The sequence below is a fragment of the Dromaius novaehollandiae genome, chromosome 5, assembly GCF_036370855.1.
Source record: "Dromaius novaehollandiae isolate bDroNov1 chromosome 5, bDroNov1.hap1, whole genome shotgun sequence".
Taxonomy (NCBI): domain Eukaryota; kingdom Metazoa; phylum Chordata; class Aves; order Casuariiformes; family Dromaiidae; genus Dromaius; species Dromaius novaehollandiae.
Genome location: NC_088102.1, coordinates 51,839,830 through 51,863,951, shown reverse-complemented (window position 1 = coordinate 51,863,951; position 24,122 = coordinate 51,839,830). Strand labels below are relative to the sequence as shown.

Here is a 24,122-nt window from a genome sequence, read left to right as displayed (position 1 = left end):
CTTGTGGACTACTGCATTGAGACTTACTGTTTTTGTTGTTGGCACATTGCGGACTCATCCCATTACTGCCTAGGCAGCGATACCCTCGTTGTGCGGGAAGGTCGAGCTGTAATCGCTACCACCAAACGCGGCGGTTCATTCACGGCAACGCATGGCACAGGACCATGACTCACAAGCATTACATTAGTGCTGTTAGATCCTCATAATTGCAGTTTTGGCAACATTACTTGAAACAGCTTTGTGACTACTGACAAACTGGAAGACACCCACATAATACCTTCTGCATTGAAAGTACAAGTGACTTCCTACTGCAATAGTTTGGGACAACAACATTATCTAAGAATAAGGTTAATTAGCACATGTCAAAACAGATGGACTCTGATAGTGTAGTTCCTCACTATGTAAGACCACAGATCTTAAGCAAATATTCATTTCCATATTTCACATACTTCAGTTTGAGAAATGCAAAAACTAGTTTCTGTTACCAGATAAAAAACTGCTCTTGAAATTACTAAGTTAGGTACAGCCTCCCACTGCTATCACCAATTAAAACTTTCCCATTCTTAGGATGACACACCCAGGGAAGAATAGGTAGAGTCTTTCTTTTGGGGGGGGGGGGGAAGGAGTAGGGGGGAAGCACTTAGGTGCATATTAGGCTTGTGTTTTTAAAGTATCTAGCTGAAGATATTGAATCAAGATCACTACAAGTGAGAACATTAGGTCTGAAACCTTTCAAGAACAATGCGGATTTTTTTCCAGCACATTTGTAACAGCTGGAGAACCCTGCCAAATGCACACGTATCTGACATTTTCAACTCGCCTGACATGGTTAGTGAAAGTCATGTATTTAAGCGACAGCTCAAAAATACACTAAATCTAAATTCTAGATGGATAAATCTGAACCTGTTCTCCCTGTAAAAAAAATATTATTTTTCTCCCTGTGCTCTGCTGTAATTCAAAGAGAATGCGTACATACCTTTTTCTTACTCTGTAAAATCAAACACCTCATAAAAAATACAAACACCTTTTTCTCATGATAAAAATGAGTTAAAAATCTCTCCAACACCATCCCCTCCTGACAGTGAACACTATTGTGAATAATTGTGAAAATCATTGCCAAGCTGACTATCAAACCATTGAATAGCTTGTCATCTACTAGTTAAAATCTGCAAGGGGGATCCCTCTGCCCCCCAAAGTTGCATATATTCCACAGAATTTCCCAGAGTTGTAAATCATTAAATAGGTCTAAAATAATTACAAAATACAAAATAATTACAATTATTACATGAATCTAAATTAATAATAACAAGGTTTAATAAACCAGTTCAAAACCGAAGTCTTCTCGAACAGAAAATAGTCTCTAACATTTTCTGAGGGATGAAAGATGAAATATTCCTCAAGAGACTTCCTAACATGATCTATCCTCCTTATCTTCGTGAGGAGGCTACTCTAGCTCTTTACTCTTCTTTCCCACTATATTGCCTCTGGGGTCTGAGAAGGTGCATTACTGAAACGATGTATGCTGGAACACATCCAAAACTACATGAATATAGCACATAACCAGAGAAGCACAATAGGTAAAAGCCAAGTTGTTAAACTTTAAATGCCGACATTGTTCTGCATGTTCATCACGACACTAGCCACCACGATTTCTGCTCAGGATACTGATTTTTTTTTTTTTTTTTTTTAAATTCGGGAGACATTCCAGAAATAAACATTTTGATGTCTTTACTTTTCTTTAAATAAGAAATGTTATGGGACAAATGCCCTTCTCAATTTAATTAGCTGTGAAGACATTACATCAGGTAATGCTTACTCTTTAAAACCAACCTACCAATTTAATTAGTTATGTTTAATCAAACACCACAGCGTCACAAATCTATCTTGCAAAAATGCAAGCAAATCATGGAAGCACCAATATCTCCATTTTTTCAGTGGAAAAATGAAGGCATCAGGAAAATTTGGAGAATCTTTCCAGAGAAGATATTTTCTCATCATTTTTCCAGAAATCACTAAATCATGCAGAAACTTTGTATGATAGCCAGGATTACCAAGTTCTGCATAATGCCTCAGCCACAAGGCTATCATTTCTTTCTGGGACTGATTCTCAGCCATTTACTTTTTAACCACATTCCAGTTTCACACCTTGATGTGACTTGGAAACAACACGGTTCATGGGGGAACGATAAATAGCACAGAACTAGTCAGTCAAAAAATTAATGACATTAATGTCAATGTGCTTCCAGGCAAGTGTCCACTTCCAGTTCTGAGGCTACTGTGTGTAAGCGTACCGTAAGCGCTCTTATACTTCCCTGTTACTTACAGCATAAGCGTACGTACAGTCAATACTAGCAAGTCATTCCTTTACTAGCCTTTTTCCTTTCATCGTTCACAACCACTTTTAAGAAAACAAAACCCATGCAGAAAAACGTAATACTGTGCATTGTGCTGCATGCAATACTTGTTCTGCACTAGTGCTACATGCAAGCCAAAATATCTCGCATGGCATGAATAAAGGCGAACATTTGAATCTACTCGATCATTTCCTTTCATTCCAACATCTTCACCCTTAGCTATACACAAATATAAACAGTAGTAAGATGCTTGCCATATTACAAAAAGCTGGTTCATTTTAGTTAACTTTTTACATCAGAATTGTTTATAGACACAGAAGGAAGACATATTACGTAGAACATATCTATTCCACCACGTTAAGTAGAAACCTTCCACACTCACTATGAACTTCTATGCAAACGTGTGAACTTTTATGCCAGACTTTCACGCCATGTCCTCAGCTTTGTCCACACATATATGACATGAGAATTCACACTACCTCGCAGAACTTTTACCTATACCCCTGCAGAGCATATACAATTAGGAAGGGAAAGGGAAAGGAGGCCTTAATCCAGAGCAATTCTTCTACAGTCTTGGGTTCTAGGTGAGCTGGGATAGCTAAATTAAGCATTATCAAGTCACAGACATGCACCACTGAGTTAAATCAGTGTATATGACTATATGGACCCTCCTATTTCAGAAAGAGTGCTTCTTTAGTTCAACTTAAGGACGTTCCTGCAGAACTTCAGGTAATTTGAATTAAAGCATTTTAATTAGTTGTAATTAAATTGTTTAGAAATCACTTTATCAATTTTTTTTTTAATGGCCAAACACTCCATGTAAAAAGATCTTTAAAAAGCCTTAAGGTTTTTTCTCAAAGGCCCTTTAATGCCTGTCACAGAGAACCGCTCTAGACTTCATCTCAGCCCCTCCCACAAACCTCAGTGAGAGGATATTGTTTTATGGATATGGATAGGCAGTTTCTGCCATACCTGAATTCAATTCCACAACAACATCTTTCTTTAGGATCTTCTTCTGACCAATTATACTTACTTGAGAGCTGCTTTGGGCCGATGCCACAATGCAAAACAGTCTGCAGGAGCAGCCAATTCAGCTCTTTTGCGTGTACGTGTGTGATCTGTTACAAACTGGCATATTCATACTCATAAAACATCCATAACTCTGTTGCATTACTTATCAAATTTTCTTTTTCAAAGTATATTCTGAAAACAATTCAGCTCTTTCCCTTATCTTCCTTTTTAAATAAGAATTACTTTAAAATACTTCCTGTAACAATAGTGCCATCAGCCCCATTGTCATATCTCACATGAAATCAGATTTAACTTATCTTTGTAAAATCATGGTTTAAACATGTATTCCAATTTATTTTCAGTGTTTGTAAATATTTTGCTTACCAATATCAGCTTCCCTGTGATTCTTGATATATTCGGCGAGCTCAAAATTTCCTGCTATTATAGCCACCTGAAAGATTGTAAAATGGTTACAATTAAAATATTGCCATCATTTATTAATCAGGAAAATATGTATGTTACCTCACTGACAAGTATCATACAAATGTACTTTCATTAAGCAAAACAGAGTAACAGTTTATTTCTTGCACATTCCCACTTCTATTCAGCAACTACTCCATACTTGCAATATTTTCTGAAACATATTATTATGTATATATAATACAATCCATCAGTAAGAAGCACTGTGAGTCCCCCAATTACTTGTTTACTGAGAACAGTCTGAAAAGGATCAGGATGTCTTAGGAGACTGTGCAGAACGGTAGAGCCTTTCACGCTGTGGCAGTCCCAATCAGTGCTGAACATTAAATCTGCCATCCCCGAAGCTCCCAGGGCTGTGCTGCTGCACGCCGAGTGCTCCAGGAGCAGACTCTGCCAGGTACCCAACTCCCACATCTAGGAGATTATCTCCCATTAATTGCTGCTGTCCTGCCCTGACCTGAACAAGGAACCAAGAACTGCAATGCCAGAGATAACCAAAATAACCAGAGAAGTACTACCAAAATCCACAAGTGTACTCAGATACCACTAAGACATCAAAAGGGACTAAGAAAGAGGAACTGGGAATAGTTATGTGCTTGTCTATAGTTTAAAATTATATTTATGAAAATACTTTAAAATAATTTTCTTCTTTGTTTCCTAATTGTTGAACACAGACATAAAACAATCTATTCTGAATTCTAACCTAAGTGCATCTAAAACAAGAAACTTCTCCATTAGCTATGAGGAAAGAGATTTGCTTATATGCTGGATGTGTCTGTCCTTTTCTCCTTCTCCTAATATGGCCATGAATATTCACCAATTCCCTTTTCTAGGTCCATTTTACAGCTTTATATTTCTGACAGCAGTTCTTCCCCCAGGTGGAAACTGCGGCTTTCCTAACATTGGGAAAAGTGAGAGGCTGGACCTGCCTTTCTCACAGAAAATTCTACATATACTGGATGCCAGCAAAAACGATAATTCAATTAAGGACCCCCCACCCCCCCGCCTTGGTACAGGGCTACTGTCGAACATGAGAAATGGCAGCCAGTTTGAAAACTCAGGGAACTTTCTGAGCTGATAATCAAGAAAGAAGAATCTATCAGCTGGTTCGTACTACTCCACAAATCTCAGGGATGAAAAATAATGAAAACAAAGACTGAAGTGATTAAATACTCTCAGGGAGGGATATAAAGTACAGTGCTAATATAACAATTCTTTGAAGAAACATTCATGAAACCTTATTTTTTCACTCACCACAGTAAATTTCTTTAAATGGTCCTATTAACACGGAAAAATCTCAAAAAAATGAAGACTTTCTACATGAGTGGCAAGCTACAGATATAAAACCTTGAGTATTATCTGTGTAAAACAAAAAGTATTAAATTCTGCTCTAAATGGTAGACTCAGAGAAGGCTTAAATATTGAGTCATGACCATTTCATCAATTTTCTCTAAAAATAAAATAATTACATTTATTTTCTGTGCTTTTAGTTCAGCCTAGATTATTTACATCTTGCTTCAATTTGCTACTAGTGTTCACATGGGACTCAAAGCGGACTGTGATACCATATACCCTATCGCAGCAGTGGAAGAGTCTCATTAAAACACAGGCCTATGAGGAGTGAGTTGCTGCAGGGATGGGTGAGCTGTCTTAGAAAAAAGAACTTACTGCAATACTCCTAAACAAAATTAGATGGGGTTTTTTGAAAGTCAGATTATCACATTCTTTTCCTGACTCTACAGTCCTCCTGGTGACTTCATTTTAAAGCATTTCTTTAGACCTGAGACACTCTTCATACTAGTCCTCATGCTTCAAGCCATAACTCATGAAGCCTTTCTGAAAGCAGCCCTGAAAAGCTTTGCAGTAGGCCCCAGATTTAAGCAGGTGATTTCAATCACAGTGAAGTAGTCTCCATTTTATCTTTTAGTCCTAAGCCAGCAACAGTTGGTTTAAAGAGAGACAGGCTGATTTAGTTTAGGCTGTAAAGTCTACCAGCTAGTAAAATACAAGCCTTCTTTTAAACTACTATCTTTTAAGCATAATACAGTATCAGAATGACCTTCCTAGATTACCTAGTAAAGCTTAAAGCAAATAGCTGAACATAGCATTTATCATGTTTATACCCTGCACCCAAGTTTTCCTCAAATATTTGTTTTTACTGTTTTTCAGGCTCTTTTCTTTGAAATTGTTTCCAATTTCATTACAAAATTCCATCCAACATAAACTATTCAGTAATCGCTTGCTTCTTATTTCAAGTGAATATACATCATGACAGAAACTGTTCCATGTTTGTACAGCATCCAGCAGTTATACTCAACACCTATATATTTGTTTTAAAATGATCTTCAGCAGACAGCTACGGGCATGGCATGTGCAATATAAACATTTTTGTCCTCAAAATAATTGAGCCAAATTTAGTATCACCATACTTACTGGTGATATTCGTGTAATTAGTCTTCTCATTACAATATTAAAAGTAAAGAGATCCTTTGCTTTGGGCATTTCTTACTTGTTTAATGTCAAAGGTTGATGGATACTTATGAGCAAAGTGCATAACTATGAGTCAATAATACTGATTCAAATCAATCCCCACTTCTGCTTTTAGACTGCAGTTCAAAAAAGTAAAGAAGAGTGTGCCTTCTCAGATCTATCACAAGACTTCTGGATGCTACAAGAAATTTGCTCTGCAAAAATCAGGGAGGTCAGGGACAGCGGCAGAGTGATACAGACACTGCCATCCCATCACCAACGGAGGCAATAATCCATCTGACAATTACTGCTTTAATCATTAGTCAGAATACCTTTATTCCAGGAACTACTCATGAAACAAGCTGCTTCTCAGCACGGATGCATGGATGAGAATTTAGCCCCTAGCTTCCAGTGTACAACTTTGAAGTGTAACTCAGGATCTCCCTGGCCAGAGGGGCAATGAAAGTAACAGGCAAGCTGTACAAACACGGTTCCAGTTCACTTTCTGCAGACTGGCTTGATTTGTTCAGGTTCATAACTGTGACACTGGTATATAGATCAGAGGCTTTCTTTACCATAAAAAACAAGCAATACCACTTTTCTTCAGCATTACCCCTAATCAGCATGCGTAATTCAAAGAGAGAATTCAGAAGTGATAAGCAACTTGCTGGAGAGTGGCCACGTTACTCAAATGAAAGATATTTGATACAGAGAAGTAAATTTTAAAACTCAAGTATAAACACGCTGTTCAACTGATAAACATGTTTTATTACTTGAAAAAAGATACTATCAGATAGTGAAAAGACAGCTTGACAGAAAATTGCTTCTGTATTTGCTTCTGAATCAAGCACTAGATTCAACACATTAAAGGTATCATTTCTTTCAATTTAATTCAATTTAATTGGAGGAAAACATTCTGTAAAACTTTAACAGCAAAAATTAAGAAAAAATGTCGAGATTGAAAGAGAGCAAGAAATGGTAAAAACGAAGTATGAATATTTCTTGGCATAATGACAATGTACTTCACTTGAATTTGATGGGTGAAGAGTGTGGGAGAAAGTGGATTCAGAGACAAATCTGAAGGACTCAAAGATACAAAATTACATTCATTCAATTTTTACAGTTGTAAACTACTCAGCACAGTAACCACAACCTGTTTTCTATCAAAACTTAACTTCAACCAAAGTTATAGTGTGTTCTCAAAAGCCCAGATGATAAAGAAAAAGACTGCAGGGAGACTATGACCAGAGCCATCATACATAAATCTACCAGTTTGAATCTGTGCAGGACAAGTGAATGGTCTTTACAAGGTCAGAACAAACGGCTTGAAGCAGTTCAAATTTAATCTAAGGTGGTGTAAAATCTCCCCTCGATTAAAATGAAAACTAGATCGGAAACTAAGCACAATTCTATAACTCTATTTAATTTATTTGTACTTGTGAAAAAGTAGCACAACTAGCAAAACCATATACAGCCTAATTTTCAGAGGTATTAAGGCAAAGCTTCATCAAAAATACCTGTAGTGGGAGTTTCTTCCAGTATCAGTAGGAATTGGATTCCAGTCATCAAAATGCACCACATGCATGTTTACAGTTATGAAATATTACCCCAAAAGGCTAGAGCCAGCACTCTACAACTAGAGGCAATTTACAGTCTCTTATGCAGAAGCATCAAAAAAGTGTCTTTTTAAAAACTGTGTATACAGCAGAAAGTAAAATTCACATGGTTCATTCATTCCTGCAGTAAATGTCTTTTCATTAGTCTTTTTGGCACATGCAAGATCTTATCTTTAAAAGTCTCCATGTCATTTGTCAAATTACTCTGTAAAACTTGATAAAGCTTGTTTATCATATCATCCAAATTTCTATTAAAACCTGTAATTTTTTGCCCTATTTTTAAAGGATGCATTTACTTTGCTATTGACTCCAGAATCAAAAAAAATGCGCCTGTATTTTCACAGCACTGTGTCAAAGAAGTCCAGCTGACTATGTCGAACAGTTATGGTACCTTCAGACCCACGCTAAGATCTTTATCTGCTACCCTGATGCTGGTTTCAGATCTCTGTCCTATACTCTACTGTACCATACAGACAGCAGTAACTCTCTTATCTTTCATAGTATCATTAAAGGTATCTTATATGAACAATCGTAACGAAAGTGAACCACCTCTCAGCTCCCTCCCTCCAAGATTGGCTTATCCCACTAAGGGTGTTAATATGGACACCTAATCATTTTCAGATGACATCCGATGACTCACATGACTAACCCAACTGTGAATGTGAGGTAAAGAATAATTTCAAAATTCTGTCCTGTATGTTTTTAAAATAGAAGTAAAAGGCTTTTTACAGAAGGTATTTGTTTTTTTCCTACCAACAGCTATAGACCTCCCCTTTGCACATACCTTAATTTAACAAATACAAACCCTTACAAAGGGGAAGTGAGCAGAAAGTAAAGCCAAGCAAGATGACATATCTTTGGAGGAGGTAACTCAGACCAAGCAGAAAGAATGAATGGTAAATCCATGCAGATGGAATGACAGCAGCATCACCTTCTTCCGTGGTACTCTGTCATCATCATAACAAAATGTCAGTGGGTTCACTGAAAGGGGTCGGATGGGATACTGCCACCGGCACTGTGCGCCAAGTACCCAGCCATGGGGCCATGACTCGCTGCTAAGGCAGTTAAGTGCAGATGTGAGTGGATTGCTACTGCCCCGGTATACAGTGCAGAGCGTGCTCAGAAGCCATGTGTTGATGGGGATATTTGCTTTGCTTTGTTCAAAGCAAAGCTCGCTACCGTCACCCCATCGTCTCATGAGCTGTCTCACAGACAGATGTTTCTTCCACGTGCAGCTGGTTCAATGGCTTGCGATTCATCATGCCAGGCAATCCCAGACAGACTGTCACCAATTTAGTGAAGAAGGGAATGATTTTAATTGACACGTGGGAGTTGCTGCGGATGGTAACTAAGTGACAGCTCAGTGAAGTAGAAATGTGAATGAATGAAGTAGCTATGACGCATAGACTGGGGAGGAGAGGTGCGCGGGGGGAACGATGGGGTATCCTGGCAAGGGGTACCAGACCAGGAATGAATGACTGTAATTGGTGATGCACCTGCAGAAGGGATTTTTCTCCTGGCATAGCATTATTCTAGTGTTCTCGTTTTCTGATATTTACAGTGAGAAATGTTCCCTCTGGATATAGGAAGCTTTTAAGATGTCTTTCAGAAGTCAATTCAGAAATTATGCATTTGAAGTATCTGGTTAGTTGCTTTCCTGAATTTTGTTCTCCAAAGAAACTCAGTTTAAATAATGGCAAGAAAGACTACTTTGTGTGTACAGTGAAACCTAACAAAAGTCCCGTGAGAGGCTGCTGTGTGACAAGGGATTCATAAATGTTTTCAGATTTACATATCAATATCATCTCACAAATGTCTCTCTTCAGCCTCATAAATATAGCTGGCAATATATCAGTTACTTATATTCAAGCATTTAGACCTTTTGGATTATGATTAATACAGTGTTTTGTTCCTTTTGGGAAATTGGAAATTATATGTACTTTACCTGTCACTAACCTCCTGCAACTGATTTTTTTCTGCTCTTGAAATGCATCACAGGTAGAGATTATATTAAATTAGAGTAAGATCTTTGTAGCCTGCTAGCAAACACGATTTTGGAACTTCATACGTTGTCCCTGAAAGGCAAGCACCAAGACTAAATCACATTATCGCTCTTTGGAACAAGCTGCTCCACACAGTAAGAAACACCACCAAAAAGACAGAAATTGAGGTTGTTCCCTCTTAAATCCGGCCAATGAACTTTGACAAACTTTCTCAACAGGAGTGAGGAAAGCATCTCACAGTTCATCTATGTTTCGCTCTCAGTCAAGGCAGCTGCACTTTTCTGCTGCACATGCTTCAATTTGAGACCAGGTGAGGCATAAAGCTTTAAAAGGCTGTGTCTAAATGGAAACGGCGAGGAGGCTGGTTGGGCTGCAGCTAGCTGTAGCTGCAGTTCACAGCAAGGAGTAGATGATAAAACTAGCCAGCACTAATATAGCAGGCTAAAACTCCCCACCTGTTTTTTCGCCTCTTCTCTCCCCCCAACAATTTCACTCTCCTGATGAAAGGAAACCGCATTAGTCTTGCCTTCAGTGCTGATGTTTCACCCCTCCGTTGCCTCTGCTCTCCAGCAGCACTCACTAAAACGATGGTCTTTCCAGAGAGCTTAAAATAGCAATGACTTCAGGTATGCCACTAGACATTAAAAAAGATGGTCCTATCCCAGGACAAAAGTGCAACTTTGGTCTTGACTTGCTTAGTCTAAGCCAAACAACTGAAAAGCAGGTGGAACGTATGTGGTAGTCTGAGGTACATCTACCCTATTTGTTTCTCTCCCACCTTCACATGGAACGAGAAGAAAGAGATGCTGCAATCCTGCAACCGAGGAGACACTGAAACCATAAGACACTCAAGAAACTGCCTTCAAGTCAAATCATAAACTTACAATTATTTTGCCTCTAAGGAATATATTATGCTAACAATGAAGAAACACCATTCAGGCGGCCACAACTGTTATGCAATAGCTTTCACAATCGCTAGAGACTCATGAGGAATTAATTATCACAAGTGATTTTAGAAGGAATGTTTAGGGTCACTTTATTAAGAAAGAGACCATCTGGAAAACTTTTCTGTGTGTCATAATTAGGACACGTGTTTTCTTAATATTAAAAGATCAGAAATGTTATTGTATTTAATAAACATAAATTAATTTATAAAAAAAATTAACAATTCACCTAATAGCTGAAATATCAAGAACTATGTAATAATCTAAGAGTAAGGTCATCTGTAAATTCCATTCCATTATAATGGTGTCTGGGCACGCAAACTTTTAAAATTTGATACAGAAATATAATAGTGCTTACTGTGAGGCAAAGAAAAAGCAATGCAGTTCAATTCCAACGTATTTCTACCATGGCCTCCCATAGTAAAAGCTCTCCCTAATAAAATGAAGTTCAAGATAGTCCTCCCCATGAGCATAATTTTTCTTATGTGCTGAGCTGCTATTTTTGCTCCTAAGATACCTCTTCTTCCCAGGGAAAGATGGAGGTGAAGACTCGTCAGAGTCTAAAGCCGCTTCAAAGTTTGTCATTGTGTACCACCATGTACGCAATTCTGTAGCCATCCACACAGACATTAGAAGGTGCAGCACAAAATGCAAAACAGAAGAATCTGGATTGAGGCATCACGAAATAATTCTGCATGCGTGTGGCTGGAATTTAACTGCAGCATTCCTGCAAATGGTTCACTTAATGAAGGGCCAGTGTAGTCTTAGGAACAAAGTTGTTATTATTCTGAATATGCAATGTGTCAAACAGGCTTCTTAGGATAGCACGCTGAGTAATAATTTACATGAGACAACACTAAATGTTTTCTGAAATGCAATTTAAGCCACTCAAAGTTAAATTTTAGGTTCTTAAGAGCCAAGACAATAGTGTCATGTACGACTGTGCACGCCTGTGCAGCCCATCGCACAATGAGGTTCTCTGCCTGAGAGAGTGACACAAAAGCATGAAGCACACCCTGCAGACTCAAAAAAAATCTTAAATTGATATCCATTACTTGCTCTCATATAAGAACAGCATGTAGATTTTAAGACTCTTCAGTGGTACAGATGGAACTAGGTTTGGAATAGCAAGAAGCGATCTGCATTCCTGATTTCTTTTCCATTGATGGGGGAGAAAAAAGTACTTATCAAATACATCTCGTCTCTTATGCAACTTCAGGAAGCTTTTATAAGGTATGCTTATTTATTCAATAAATACAGAAACAGATCCAGAACTCAATTTCCTTTGGAAATAAATTCTTTTGTAATATTTTAAGCAAAATGTGACAATTTGACAAGCATTGTTCTGAGCTCAAAGCACAACATAAACTTTAGCTGTTTTCAATTAAAGTAGACACTATGAATTTAGTAAATATAGCAAGATGAATTTTTTTCTGAACCAGTATGAGAATTCCATGCAGTTACAGTAACTAGGTAATCTAAAATATAAATGTTGGATGATCATGAATTCTGTACTTTACTTTCTAAAATGAAAGAGAACAGCATCATCCCACATTTTGTAGTTGCATTGATTACAGTTTATACTTGGCTTTGAGGCTGTAATGCTGTAAAAGAAAACTATAGGAAGCTTTGTAGTTCATCTCATTACTGTAAAATAAAATCAAATGCTTGATTAATATCATTATTAATATCACTAATTCACTTTTTTTTTCCTAACAGCGCTCCTGAAGGCATATGATATGTATGAAATGCGATACATATGACCCCAAAGAGATACATCTGTTTACATTATGGAGACACAAATGTTTACATTTACACCCCAGAATTTTTAATAAAAAGTAAACGGTTGCTAAGTCAAGATATATTATATCTAATTAGAAATCAGAAGCAAATTATTATTTAGAGAAGTTTATAGTTGTGTACATGATAAGGTAATAATATTTTTCTTGAAAAGAGACAGATTTAAAAGAATATTTAGGAGTTTAAAGTTTTATATGAGGTATAACATTCTTTACAAATTTAGGTAAAGCTTATAAAGTAAGCTTTATATAGAATAAAGACAAGCACTAAATTTGTACTTTTTTCTTTCATATAGTAGTCAGTAGATATTTATATTAAGTGCAGAAATAATCTCTATTATCTGCCAGGACAATAAAGTGTTGGCAATTTTTCTAAAATTGCTCAACATTAATATTACTAAAGAATACAGCTAAAAATTGTACTCAGTATTTTCATGTACGCTTATTTCCTGGACAGAAAATAATTCTTAACCATTCTAATTATATAATGTAATACAAGCCTAATAATATGCATTTTGAAAGGAACTGACTTTGTACTATTGTCTAGTAGATGGCAAAATATCAGCAGTCACCTTTAATTTTTCTTGAAACTTGCTTATCTTTAAACCCCAAACTATATTATTTTTTCTTTTTCCTTCTACTCGCTGCTCTCTATTTCATTGGATAGCACGATTACCTTTACCTTTTGGATGTTTTCTGTATATTATCTGCTTGAAAGACAATTTCATCTTCATCGGTTCTTGATACAACAAAGCACAATAATGTTACTTTCCTTTAAATAGTCCTTTGAAGACAGTTTCCTTACCACCGCATTTTTTTTCTCCAAAAGCATGCTGCTGCTACTGCTCCCAAATTTACCAGCACATGTTAGCATACTGTGTACAAAAATCTCTTAGCAACAATATCTTAGTGTCTAACATTTTCCTTCTTCCAACTATGATTCATGGAGCCATCTGTAGTCAGACATTGACATGCAGTATCTTAAAATAGTCACCTTACATTTGCTCAACAACTAGTTTTAGCATCTGAAAATATAAATTATGGGAAAGGGCCAATATTTCTTTGAGGCTTTTCATAATTCCCTTGATCATTTTAGCACTGTTTAAACAAAAGCTTGCCATGATCACTTTGCCTTATTATTAAGGTCAAAGTATTCACGCTTTCTATACTGCCGTAGTATGAAAGATCTGTTGTGCTAGATGCAACCTGTAACGTCAGATCTGTAAGAACTACAACTCTCCCTAGAGCTTAACAGCGAGGGCCACACCCGGGTAGCCTGTCTATTTTCTAATGGTAATCTAGGGCTAGATTTTTAAATTTCAAGTATTGCTACATGCAGCAGTGTAAGATCTAAGCATGGCACCCCTGGACCTCAAAGCTCATGGAAAGCTTCCTGTGCCAGGGTGGAAGGGCTAAGTGCCTCAGCTGGGCAATAAAAAAAAAAAAAAAAAAAAAAGGCTTTGCAGCAGTGGCTACTGCAGGGAACGTAAAGGTGTCCTGACTGCTCTTCGAGGAATGGGGGAAAAGTTATAAACTTAACCTTCCAAGTACTGTTGTTGCCTCCTAAAACTCTCATAACATCTTTGTTCAGAAGAGAAGGAACATCTTGATTTCAGCTACAGCAAGTTACATGAATTATCTATTAATAGCTAAAGATTTTGTAGAACATAGCAGTTATTTGTTGCAATGTAGGGTGCAAATTTAACTGTTTGAAGACAACAATGGTGCAAAACTTAGGTAATGCTAATAGAATTAAATGAAGTAGAATAGATTATATGGAAAGACGGAAATCAAGAAGGCAGCATGGCTTTAAAAGAGTCTGAAGTGAAGTCTGAGGAACATATTTCCACCCCCATTGAAGTCAAACCAAATTTTATCGACCTCAAAGCAACTAGGATTTTACCTTAATTGTTTATCTATAATATCTTTTTTTTTTTTAAAAAAAGGCAAATATACAATGACACAATGATGTCCAAATACATGATATATTTTTAGCTGGCTTTTATCAAAAAGTACACTGCAAGCGTAATACAGTGTTACTTACCTCACTTTGTTTGCTAAAACGCTGGTTTTACTTGCAACAGATTTTACAGCCCCTATTGGGTCTTCTGTAATACACTCAGGAGCCATGAAACAGTGCCAGATTTGACAAACGTAGTGAATTCAAATCAAAATTAAGGGAAGGTTATTGTACTGAACAACCTCATTTTAGTCTCTCTATGTCCTGCAGTGCTGTCTTAGCAGGACTCTCTGCTGGACAGACACCTTAAAACACCTTTTGGCAGACATGCTCATCTTCCAGCAATCTTGATATGATTAAAAAGTAGAAACTGTATTTTATTTTACACTGTCCTTTTATAAAAGCATACAACTATGCTGTTAAAACTTAACTACTCTTATTCATGAATAAACTATGACCGAATACCTTCAGACTAAACTAAGCTTGCATGGACACCAAGATAAAAAATGTGAGTCCTTTCCTCACAACATGCAAGCAAATGACTTCTAAACCATCTCACTCTCTTGGCTTTGAACTGCAAACTTAACTCCTATGACAAAAGGATCTGGCGTTATGCAAGAACCAGCTTGCCAGAAACTGCTGAACTGAATACATGGACAAGTTGATTAAAGTTACCCATGAAACATGTCAGGAAGCAAAAAAGGAACAAGCAGACAAATTCTTCCCCAACACAACTTAACTGCTTTATGTCATTCTTTTATTTCCCTCTTTAAGAAAAAAAAAAAAAGAAAGATAAGAATTTTTTTTAGGTTACTTTGCTTTATACAGGGTGCGTGCGTGTGTGTGTGTGTGTGTGTATATACACATATATATATACACACACATATATATAGTATTAAGCCTCTCCCTCAGTCACTTCAAGTATTAAGAAATCTAATGTCTATTTCCACTCCAAAAAATAGAAAAAAAAGAAATATACATTTCTCTGCTTCTCAGCTAGTTTAAAATGCCACGTAGCAAGTCATTCTCAAGCAAGATGCATTTTTGCACAGTTGTATTTTAATAATTAACATGAGAAGGAAAAGCAAACAGTGTGATACACACACGTAGAATTACAGACTCGTTCCATGGGAAAATCTAGCTCAAACGGGAAAGACCTATCAAAAGCTAGCTATTACATAATCCTTATTACTGCTACATGGGTGAGCAGTAATTTCAAGAGAGTATTTATTGAAAGCAGACAAAGCCAGGTTGCAGCATCAGATGAATCAGACAAGACAAAGCCAGTAATAAAATTGACTTAATTTTCTCTTTTCTCCCCACAATAATATGCTAAATCAGAAAGCCATGAAATGCAATCTTCTTCAGCAGAACTCTTTTAGAAAAAGAATGACAGAGTTTGTGCTATATTTTGCTTTCCCTGAAATTACAGTAACCACTAGATTATACAGAAAATTTAGCTAAAGCGTGTACCGGTATGTGCTGCTGTAGGGTACAAAACTTTAGCCTCTCAGTCCAGCCTTACCTCATAAAAAAGCCAAAAGCCACTATACTTTCAGAAGCAGCTTCTCCCCAAAATATTTTCAGAAAAATGTTTTCCTAGTCACAGCAGGCAATAGCTACTGCCCACTATTTCACAGTAAAAGCTGTTTATGGGATCCAATTCCGCAAACACTTAATAACACAGTGCTGCTTGAACTGCTACCACAAATGGCTTTAAAAGCTTTTGAAAACCCTTAGGATGAAAAGCATCTGGTTAATAAAATACTATGATTTTTTTTATCAAATACATTTGGTGGATTCATTCCAAACTCCAGGAGTTAACCATAATAAAACCTTTGGACAGAGCAGTCTAGTAAAAGTCAATACCAATAAAACAGGATGCTTAGTTTATGTTAGAGGCATAAATCCTTCACTTTTGTGAGAAACAAGAACTCACTCAAATATTGCCAGAAATTAACACTGAGTAGCCTGTATATTCATGCAAAAGCAAGAGATCACGCACCACATCACCTCTCAACCATAACTACAATTGTTAATCGTTATCTGCAGGCCTCAAGCGCCCGGGAGTCCCAACCACGGCTTGTGCTCGGCACTGCACAGACACGAAATACAAAGATCATCATTGCTCAGAAATGAAAGCGTAAGTTGTGACGATCCCGTTGGATACAAGCAGAGGAATACAGGAAAACAACAGGACGGAGCTCGTGATCCCGGTCATCACAAGAGAAGCAGCCCCAGCACAAGAGATGCTCTTTCAAATAGTATTAACATCTCTAAATAACACCGTATGTTTCTCTGCAGTTTGAGAGATCAATTTTCCATACAGTTTCACCCTCTTACAAGCACAGGAATCAAGAGGCTATACAAGAAACACATCTTCCTTCTCTCCTGCGGTTAAGCTCGGAACAGAATCTGATATAATACATTATTCTATGGGAACACTGAGGAAAAAAAACAACAGATATTTGTGACTGGACATTTATCCTGTGCCCATCACTACCATTTCAATACCTGTAAAATCTTGGCAATGATGTAATACAAATAAGTGGCTATTTTATATTAATGTGGTTTGTATAGCTCCTGTCTTATACACTAATGGGGGTTTTTGATAACTTGGAGACATGATATTTATTCACCCCAAATCTGTTATAAACCAATAAAACCACAAGAACTTCCTTTTAAAGACACAACTGTGAAAGAAAATATTTCCAATTACAATTCTAAGAAAATTTACACTGTTCTCTATAACTACAGAAAAAGAGACATGCAGCGTTGTCACAGCTGACCTTTTCACAAGGATAAAATATGCTATGTGCGGCTGTTCAGTCACAATCAGGCTATTTAAGAACTTATCCATGTTCTCTTCTAGGATATACAACAAGTAAAATAATAGGAGCAATATTCAATTTTGCTATCACAACACTATAATTAAGATTACAGAAATCTGCGCTGCCTGGTGCGGTCTCACCCACGACACCCAATCTCTTCTGTCTGCATCGCACACAAGCCTCGCTTTCTTTGAGGCAAGAACTGGTAGTGACCCTTACAATTTAGTTTGCTTAATTTGTTCCCATTTATAACCTAGTTTCGGTTGCTTCTAAGGGTTTTAAAGTTTATCCGTTTGGTGGAAAAACAGGCTTCCAGCTACCTCAGAGACGCTCTGTTTGCCCGAGAAATGCTGCTGTACGCAAGAACACCTGAGGCACTTCTGCTGGACTCTCCTGTCTTAACGGGGGAAGCAAAAATGATCTCAGATCATATACAGAGAACATAAAATAAAAGACGGTCTCATGGACATACCTCCAGAAGTTTACAGCCACAGAACAACTGTGCAGTAATAAGAGATTCAAAAAATAATAATAATAATAATAATATGTTGCCTTTCTCAATAAAAGATTTTTTACTACCACCTCAATTTGTCTGTTTTTCTAAAAAACGACAAAGGCTAAGACTGCGTGGCCAGCCAGCCCTCTAGAAACCATTGCTCGATCAAGGCGAATGGATTTTACCCCCATTATTTATCCACACACATTTTCCTGCTCCTCTCTCATTATATCCTGCCCTTAGCAGGCTGTAAGAGTCGGGCACACGCGTGCCGGCTCGGTGGCTGGCGAGCCCCGGGGAGAAGGAGAAGGAGAAGGAGAAGGCTCGTGGGATTCCCCCGTGCAGAACTGCAACTCCCGTCCCGAAAAAGCTGGGAAACGCAGAGAGGCTCGGGATAAAAGTGGGGCTGGAGCGCGACAATGGCTGCTGCTCACAGTGGCTGAAGCCTGAATTTTCCGAAGCCGCTGCTATGCCTTCAGAGGTAGTTGGGACAGAAGCACTTTTGCTGTCACATGTTTCCAGCGAGAGTATTACATTCTGCTTCATCATCTTCTGGTCCCCAAGTGTATAATGAACCAAATGTTGACCTTTGCTAATTGTACTTTACACGCCAGTACGGGGAAGCATCTGCCCAACAGTTTGTCAATACTTCAAAATTGGCAATGGCCAGAAAGCTACCGACAACAGAGGCGGCCTCAAACTTGCTGCCAAGCGCTTTTCTCTTGGAAGTGTTACTTGAAAACTAGCAGCATCTCACATCTCCTCTTTGAAGCCCTACTACATTCTCAGGAGTATTGCCATTTAGCAACATTTTCCCTAGCACCCTAGTAGATGCCATATCAGCATAACAATGGCATAAATACAGCCAGGGTGACGCGCAGGATTCCCAGAAAGCTTTTTTCTCAAACAAGAATACCCGTCCCTCTACATAAATAGCACTTCCAGGGAAGTGATTAGAAAACACCTCATAGCTATGCATTATTTGCATCTGGATATATCAGCAAGATTTTTTTTCTTTTTTCTTTTTTTTTACTAAGCTCTTTTTAAGAAAATAATGGGGGGGGAGGTGTTTGTGTGTGTTTACATATATAGATACCCATTCGCATTTTTATTTTTAAAGAGAAAAAAAAAATCTGTAATTTGTTCTGGTATGGCCAGCGGCAAAGAGTTAAAAACACTAAATGCAGCTGCTGTTGATGCCCCTATGTCCAAGCTTTAAGAAGGCATTCTCTGTAATTTTTATTATAACTATTGCTAATACTTTTCTTATTACATGGTTAAACCTTTTCATATTGATATTTATGTCGAATCACAAACAATGAGTAAGCGTAAATTAGATTTTAAACTCTTTCAAGGCAAATTGTCTTTTAGCTTTTATTTGTACACTGCAAAACACACAGCTCATAACATAAGCAGTGACCTAACATTTAAAAATAAAAATAAAAGAACCAAAATGAGTATGAATAAATTCCACGATTTGACTCAGATCAGGACAAAAGCTGGAAAAACTTGCAAGTCTGACTAAAGGCAGTACGCATCATGAGAAAACAATTGTACTTTTTGCCAATAATACGCATGATATTCAATGATAGATTGTTTACACAGGTGCTTTAGGAAAGTGTTGTCTGAAAAGCGGATTCGTTGCCCGGTGTGCAATAAGCCAATAATTACACACTCAGGAGAGACATTTGTTTATTTATTTCAGACCTGCGCAAGCCTGGGTGCTCGGTGGTTTCCCACAAATTGAGCATACCCCCCCAACTTTTCAAGTAGCATTTATACAAACAAATTGCCAGATTAGCGACTTTCCCTTTTACACTGATTGGTTAGTGATTTCTTCATTCCCTGGGTCCCACCCCTGCTTCTCAAGGTCCTGATCAATTAACACTGCCCCAGCTGGGTCAGTAGATGTTATCTCCCAAGGTCCTGAGGAAGAGGACATAATCCAGACCCCTTAATTAACACTGTTTCAACAGTGAGAGGAGGCTTTGCTTCCCAAGGTCCTGGCGCCCAAACAGGCCTTATTTCACAGCCTTGACATCCTCCCTTTCGGAGAGTGGGGCACAGGAATGCAGACTGCTTGTAACTCCCTTATCTTTCCAGCCTGCACCAGCTCTGGGGCCCTTTCTTACCGAACTAGGAGCGTGGCCTAAGGCTTCAGCAAATTTAGCTACTCATGCTAAGCAAGTGTGCGGCTACTCATGCTAAGCAAATTCTATCTAAGATAGAAGTTCTCCAAATCTACCTACTTCAAACATTCTTTCTGAGCTTCTCAGGGTTGTCTTGTAACAAAAGGAGTTGGGATGAAAATAAATACTTGGCAAAAACACAAATCCCTTATGTAAAGCTGATATGCTCCATTAATACAACAATTACATAATTTTACATCAAGAGAGAAAACATTTCTACTTTCTATCTGTAAAGATGCCTTCTTAACGCACTGGATAGAGATTTTGGGGGTTAAAATTAGCTTTATCCAAGTTTTACACCTTCAAAAGGAAGTCAGAGGCAAAAAACACCCGGGAATAATTTCTTGTCCTTTGCCTACACATTCCGTCAAAAAGAGACGTTGCAAAATGCAGGATGATAATAAAATAAATAAAAATTGGGCTTTGGGAAGCCATACCAGTGACATGCTGGGTAACAGAGATGATGTTTCTTTTACAGACCATTACCTGGCGGGGAGCCTTGCACGCGCCTCTGCTCTGTTACCTCCCCCTCTCCCGGCTTCCCACCACCAGAGGCTTCCTACTCTTTTTGTCCCGGCAGTCCCTGTTTCCCCCCAATCTGATTTTCTTTCTCTTCTGTCCTTGGCGATTAGAAATCTCCCCACGACCCTCATCAGCCCTGGTCTTCCTCCATCCCCTCGGCTCTGTGGCTGGCTCCCAGCCGCAGTCTCAGCCGGTCTTGCATTTTCCCCTACTGCGAGCCCCGTTCTGCCTACCTGCATCCCCCCAGCTAGCCTCCAAATCCCTCCCTTACCCGTGCAGTCTCCTTTCGGAGGCCCTGCATTCGAGGCAGGCTGCAAACCGCTTCATACTGTCGTGGTATTATCATGCAGATCACTGACAGCATGCCGGGCAATTAAAGAAAACAAAACTAAACAAAACAACATAACACAACAGGGGAAAAGACAGGAGGAGAGGTGGGTCAACAGAGTTTTTCAGTATGAGCAAAACAGCACATGTTTCCCCTCACCCGTACTCCAAATAGCTGAATCATTTTGTTTTTCCAAACAATGCAGCCTGAGACACCAGGCATGGAAAATTTCATTTTGAATGATTCAAATCTGGCACAAATACAAGCGAGTGAAAGCAAGTGTACTGCCAACACAGTGAAAGGAACAACCTTACCTGCAACGGAAGGGGAAGATCACTGTTCCTACTGGTTCCTATATCATATAAGCACATCAAGAACCTATGTTGATCAGGGACAGCAATGGTCCGTAATAAGTACATCTTAGAGACAAAGCTTTCTCAGGTACAGCTCTGCCATTAAATGCTGTCAGCTAAATGCAACCTCAGGATAGTTATTCTGTATACTTGAACATTTATGTTTTAAACATGCTGATTAATTAATATCTCTATTAGCTCTAAGCCTCAAGGTGCTTATAGCCCATATGAGAACGTATGAATTATTCATACAGAGCTTCTGTTCATTAAAAAAAAAGAAAAAAAGAAAAAACATGACAGACAAGGTGTATTTTTCTTCTGAATTTGCACAAGAAAATTTCAATAGCTTACAAACACCGCAAAACTCAGATTCTTGAATTACTGGATTAATATTTGCCAGATAGGGAAGAAATTATTTTAAATTAATATAGTAGCACACAAGGTGTGGGGAAAACTAAGTAGTTATGGCTGTTGGTAGGACATCATGCATTTTCTGAAAGGACATCTTGGGACGTTTTTAGTTCATCTCTTTGCTGATGCTACAAGACCAAGAAACAAGCTTCCACCCATGTTTCTAGTAATTAGAAATTGTAATAGAAAAAAAGTCTAAAAACCACTGGGAACTTAAAAGCTAAGGTACACCTGGAACTGAAGCTACAGTTCCATAGGCCAGTTTACGAGAGCTGTAACTTAGCTACTGTATGTTGGTGGCAAACTGTGTTTCAGCAAGCTCTGCAATAGCAGCAGACTAGTCCTTCTGGCAGACGTGGCAAGAAGCTCAGTGATGTGAATGAAAGCACTGACCTGCTCTAATTATAGCTACTTCAAAAAAATAGTCAAGCACGATTTATATCACAGACAATACATTATTAGCTAGCACCTCCAGCTCTGTAATGCTGTTTTTTTTCTTTCCATCTGTTAGCCCAGAATAATTAGCATGCAAGATACTTGATTACCTGGCCACCTTGGGATGAATAAATGGAGTGATTAATAAGCAGTATTGGCAATACCATATAATGAAGCGGTACAGGTTTTATCTCAACTCTAACTGGTAGTTCAGCTTACTACAGAAATGCACGTACACAAAAAAATCTCCCATTTATATCGAGGACAGTGATGCAGCAACAGCCCTAATCTACTTGGAACAAAAATGGAAAGGACAGAATGAGAAGATCCACGCCATGTCCATACAAGTGTTAATACACATTAGAAAAAACCATACGGAGAGATTTCTGCTGAGCCATATTCTGTTATTGCAGAGTACTTTCTATCAGCAAAACCTGTTACGGTCTCCACTCCCAGACAGACTTTAGGCTAGATGTAACATCAATTGTATCAATACTAATTACTGACTTACAGAGACCAGTAATTGGTCAGGATGAAACATATCCCTTCAAAGGTAGCTAACAAAAGCCTATATGCTTAATCAGGAAACACATAACAGCTTTTTCATGGCCTTGATACCTGAGCAAATGCCATTCTAATACTAATTCTGCTAGGCAACAAAAAGGTAAAAAGAAGGATAGCCAGATCCCGGGCAGAGATGTGCACACGGTGCCGTGCAGGATATCTGAATCAAACGGCAGAGAGATCAGCCCGGACTGGTTGTCCTTCTTCATAATCCTGCAAACCCATACTTTATGAGCATCATTCTTTAGGATAGACTTGGCAAAAAGTACTTTCTTTCGCTTTCGTAAAATTACACTACATTCACTGGACACTAACACTAGATGCAAAATGAAACTTCGGTCCCCATTTTCATTAAAATAATTTTTTTGGCAGACCTTGAAAGCCACACACAAATTTCTCCATGTTTGGAAACTTCTAACTTTACAGAAAAGCCTAGTTTTCACACCACGAGTTTTGTAAGCAGCAATTTTAAAAGAACGATTCATTTAGATTTCTGAAGAAAGAGCATAACGGACGTTACTCAAAGGAATCGATGGCGCAGCTACAGCAGTCCCCATTACGTACGTATGAGATGCTTCAATGTTCCTTGCTACTGATTACATGAGTAAACATTTTTAGTTTGCAAAATCCTATTAACTCAAGGGGGTTTTGCATAATTTTATAACAGCTCCATTTGTGATGTCTGATCGCCTAGGTCAGCAAAATAAAGACAGATGGCAAAGAATTAATTCTGATGCTGCTTTATTGCAATGCTGCCACTATAATTTTCTCTACCCACTGCATTTGTAAAAACTAGAACTTTTCCTACATTCCCTATACCTAACAGTAAGACACCATACAGTAAAAAGATAGAAAGGTTTTTTTGTTTGTTTTTTGTTTTTAAGTATGTCAATCTAGAAAACAAAGCCAGCCTAATTGTCAATACTAGGAGGAGAGGAGCCAATACTAGAACTCCAAACATTAGCAGTGTTAACACATAATAAATGATAATGAACAGAAAGACTTTATTCTACAGTGGCAGGACACAGGCCACTGGTAGGTGCACTTCCACAGCTAAACCCTTCTCCCGAGATTATTTTTTTCTGCCTCCTATGCTTACTTTCTATCCTGCTTTTATCTAGTTTGGGCCAGTCATCTTGCATTTCATGAAGCCTTAAAACCATCAGCAATAGCTGTTACAAAGATCTTCTTTTCTGCCTTCCCTGTATTTTCCTGTTCCAAGAGGAACAGCAAGAATGGTGCCGCAGTCAGTACAAAGAGGAAGACGAATGGAAATTATTCAGCTTTTCACATACCCTCCCCACATAAAATCCCAAAGCAAACGGGAGTCACCAAGAAACAAAGGAATAAAATAATC

At 38.1% G+C, this 24,122-nt stretch overlaps 1 protein-coding gene across 4 annotated transcripts in view; it reads right to left on the bottom strand.

The window, feature by feature from the left end:
• Positions 1 to 24,122, bottom strand: part of SHANK2 (SH3 and multiple ankyrin repeat domains 2) — a 374,573-nt gene that overhangs the window by 266,971 nt on the left and 83,480 nt on the right. For all 4 annotated transcript variants that reach the window (XM_064512811.1, XM_064512809.1, XM_064512810.1 and 1 more), the window contains one exon: positions 3,750 to 3,816. In XM_064512811.1, coding sequence (XP_064368881.1) covers positions 3,750 to 3,816 — 67 coding nt within the window. The remainder of the gene's footprint in view (positions 1 to 3,749; positions 3,817 to 24,122) is intronic.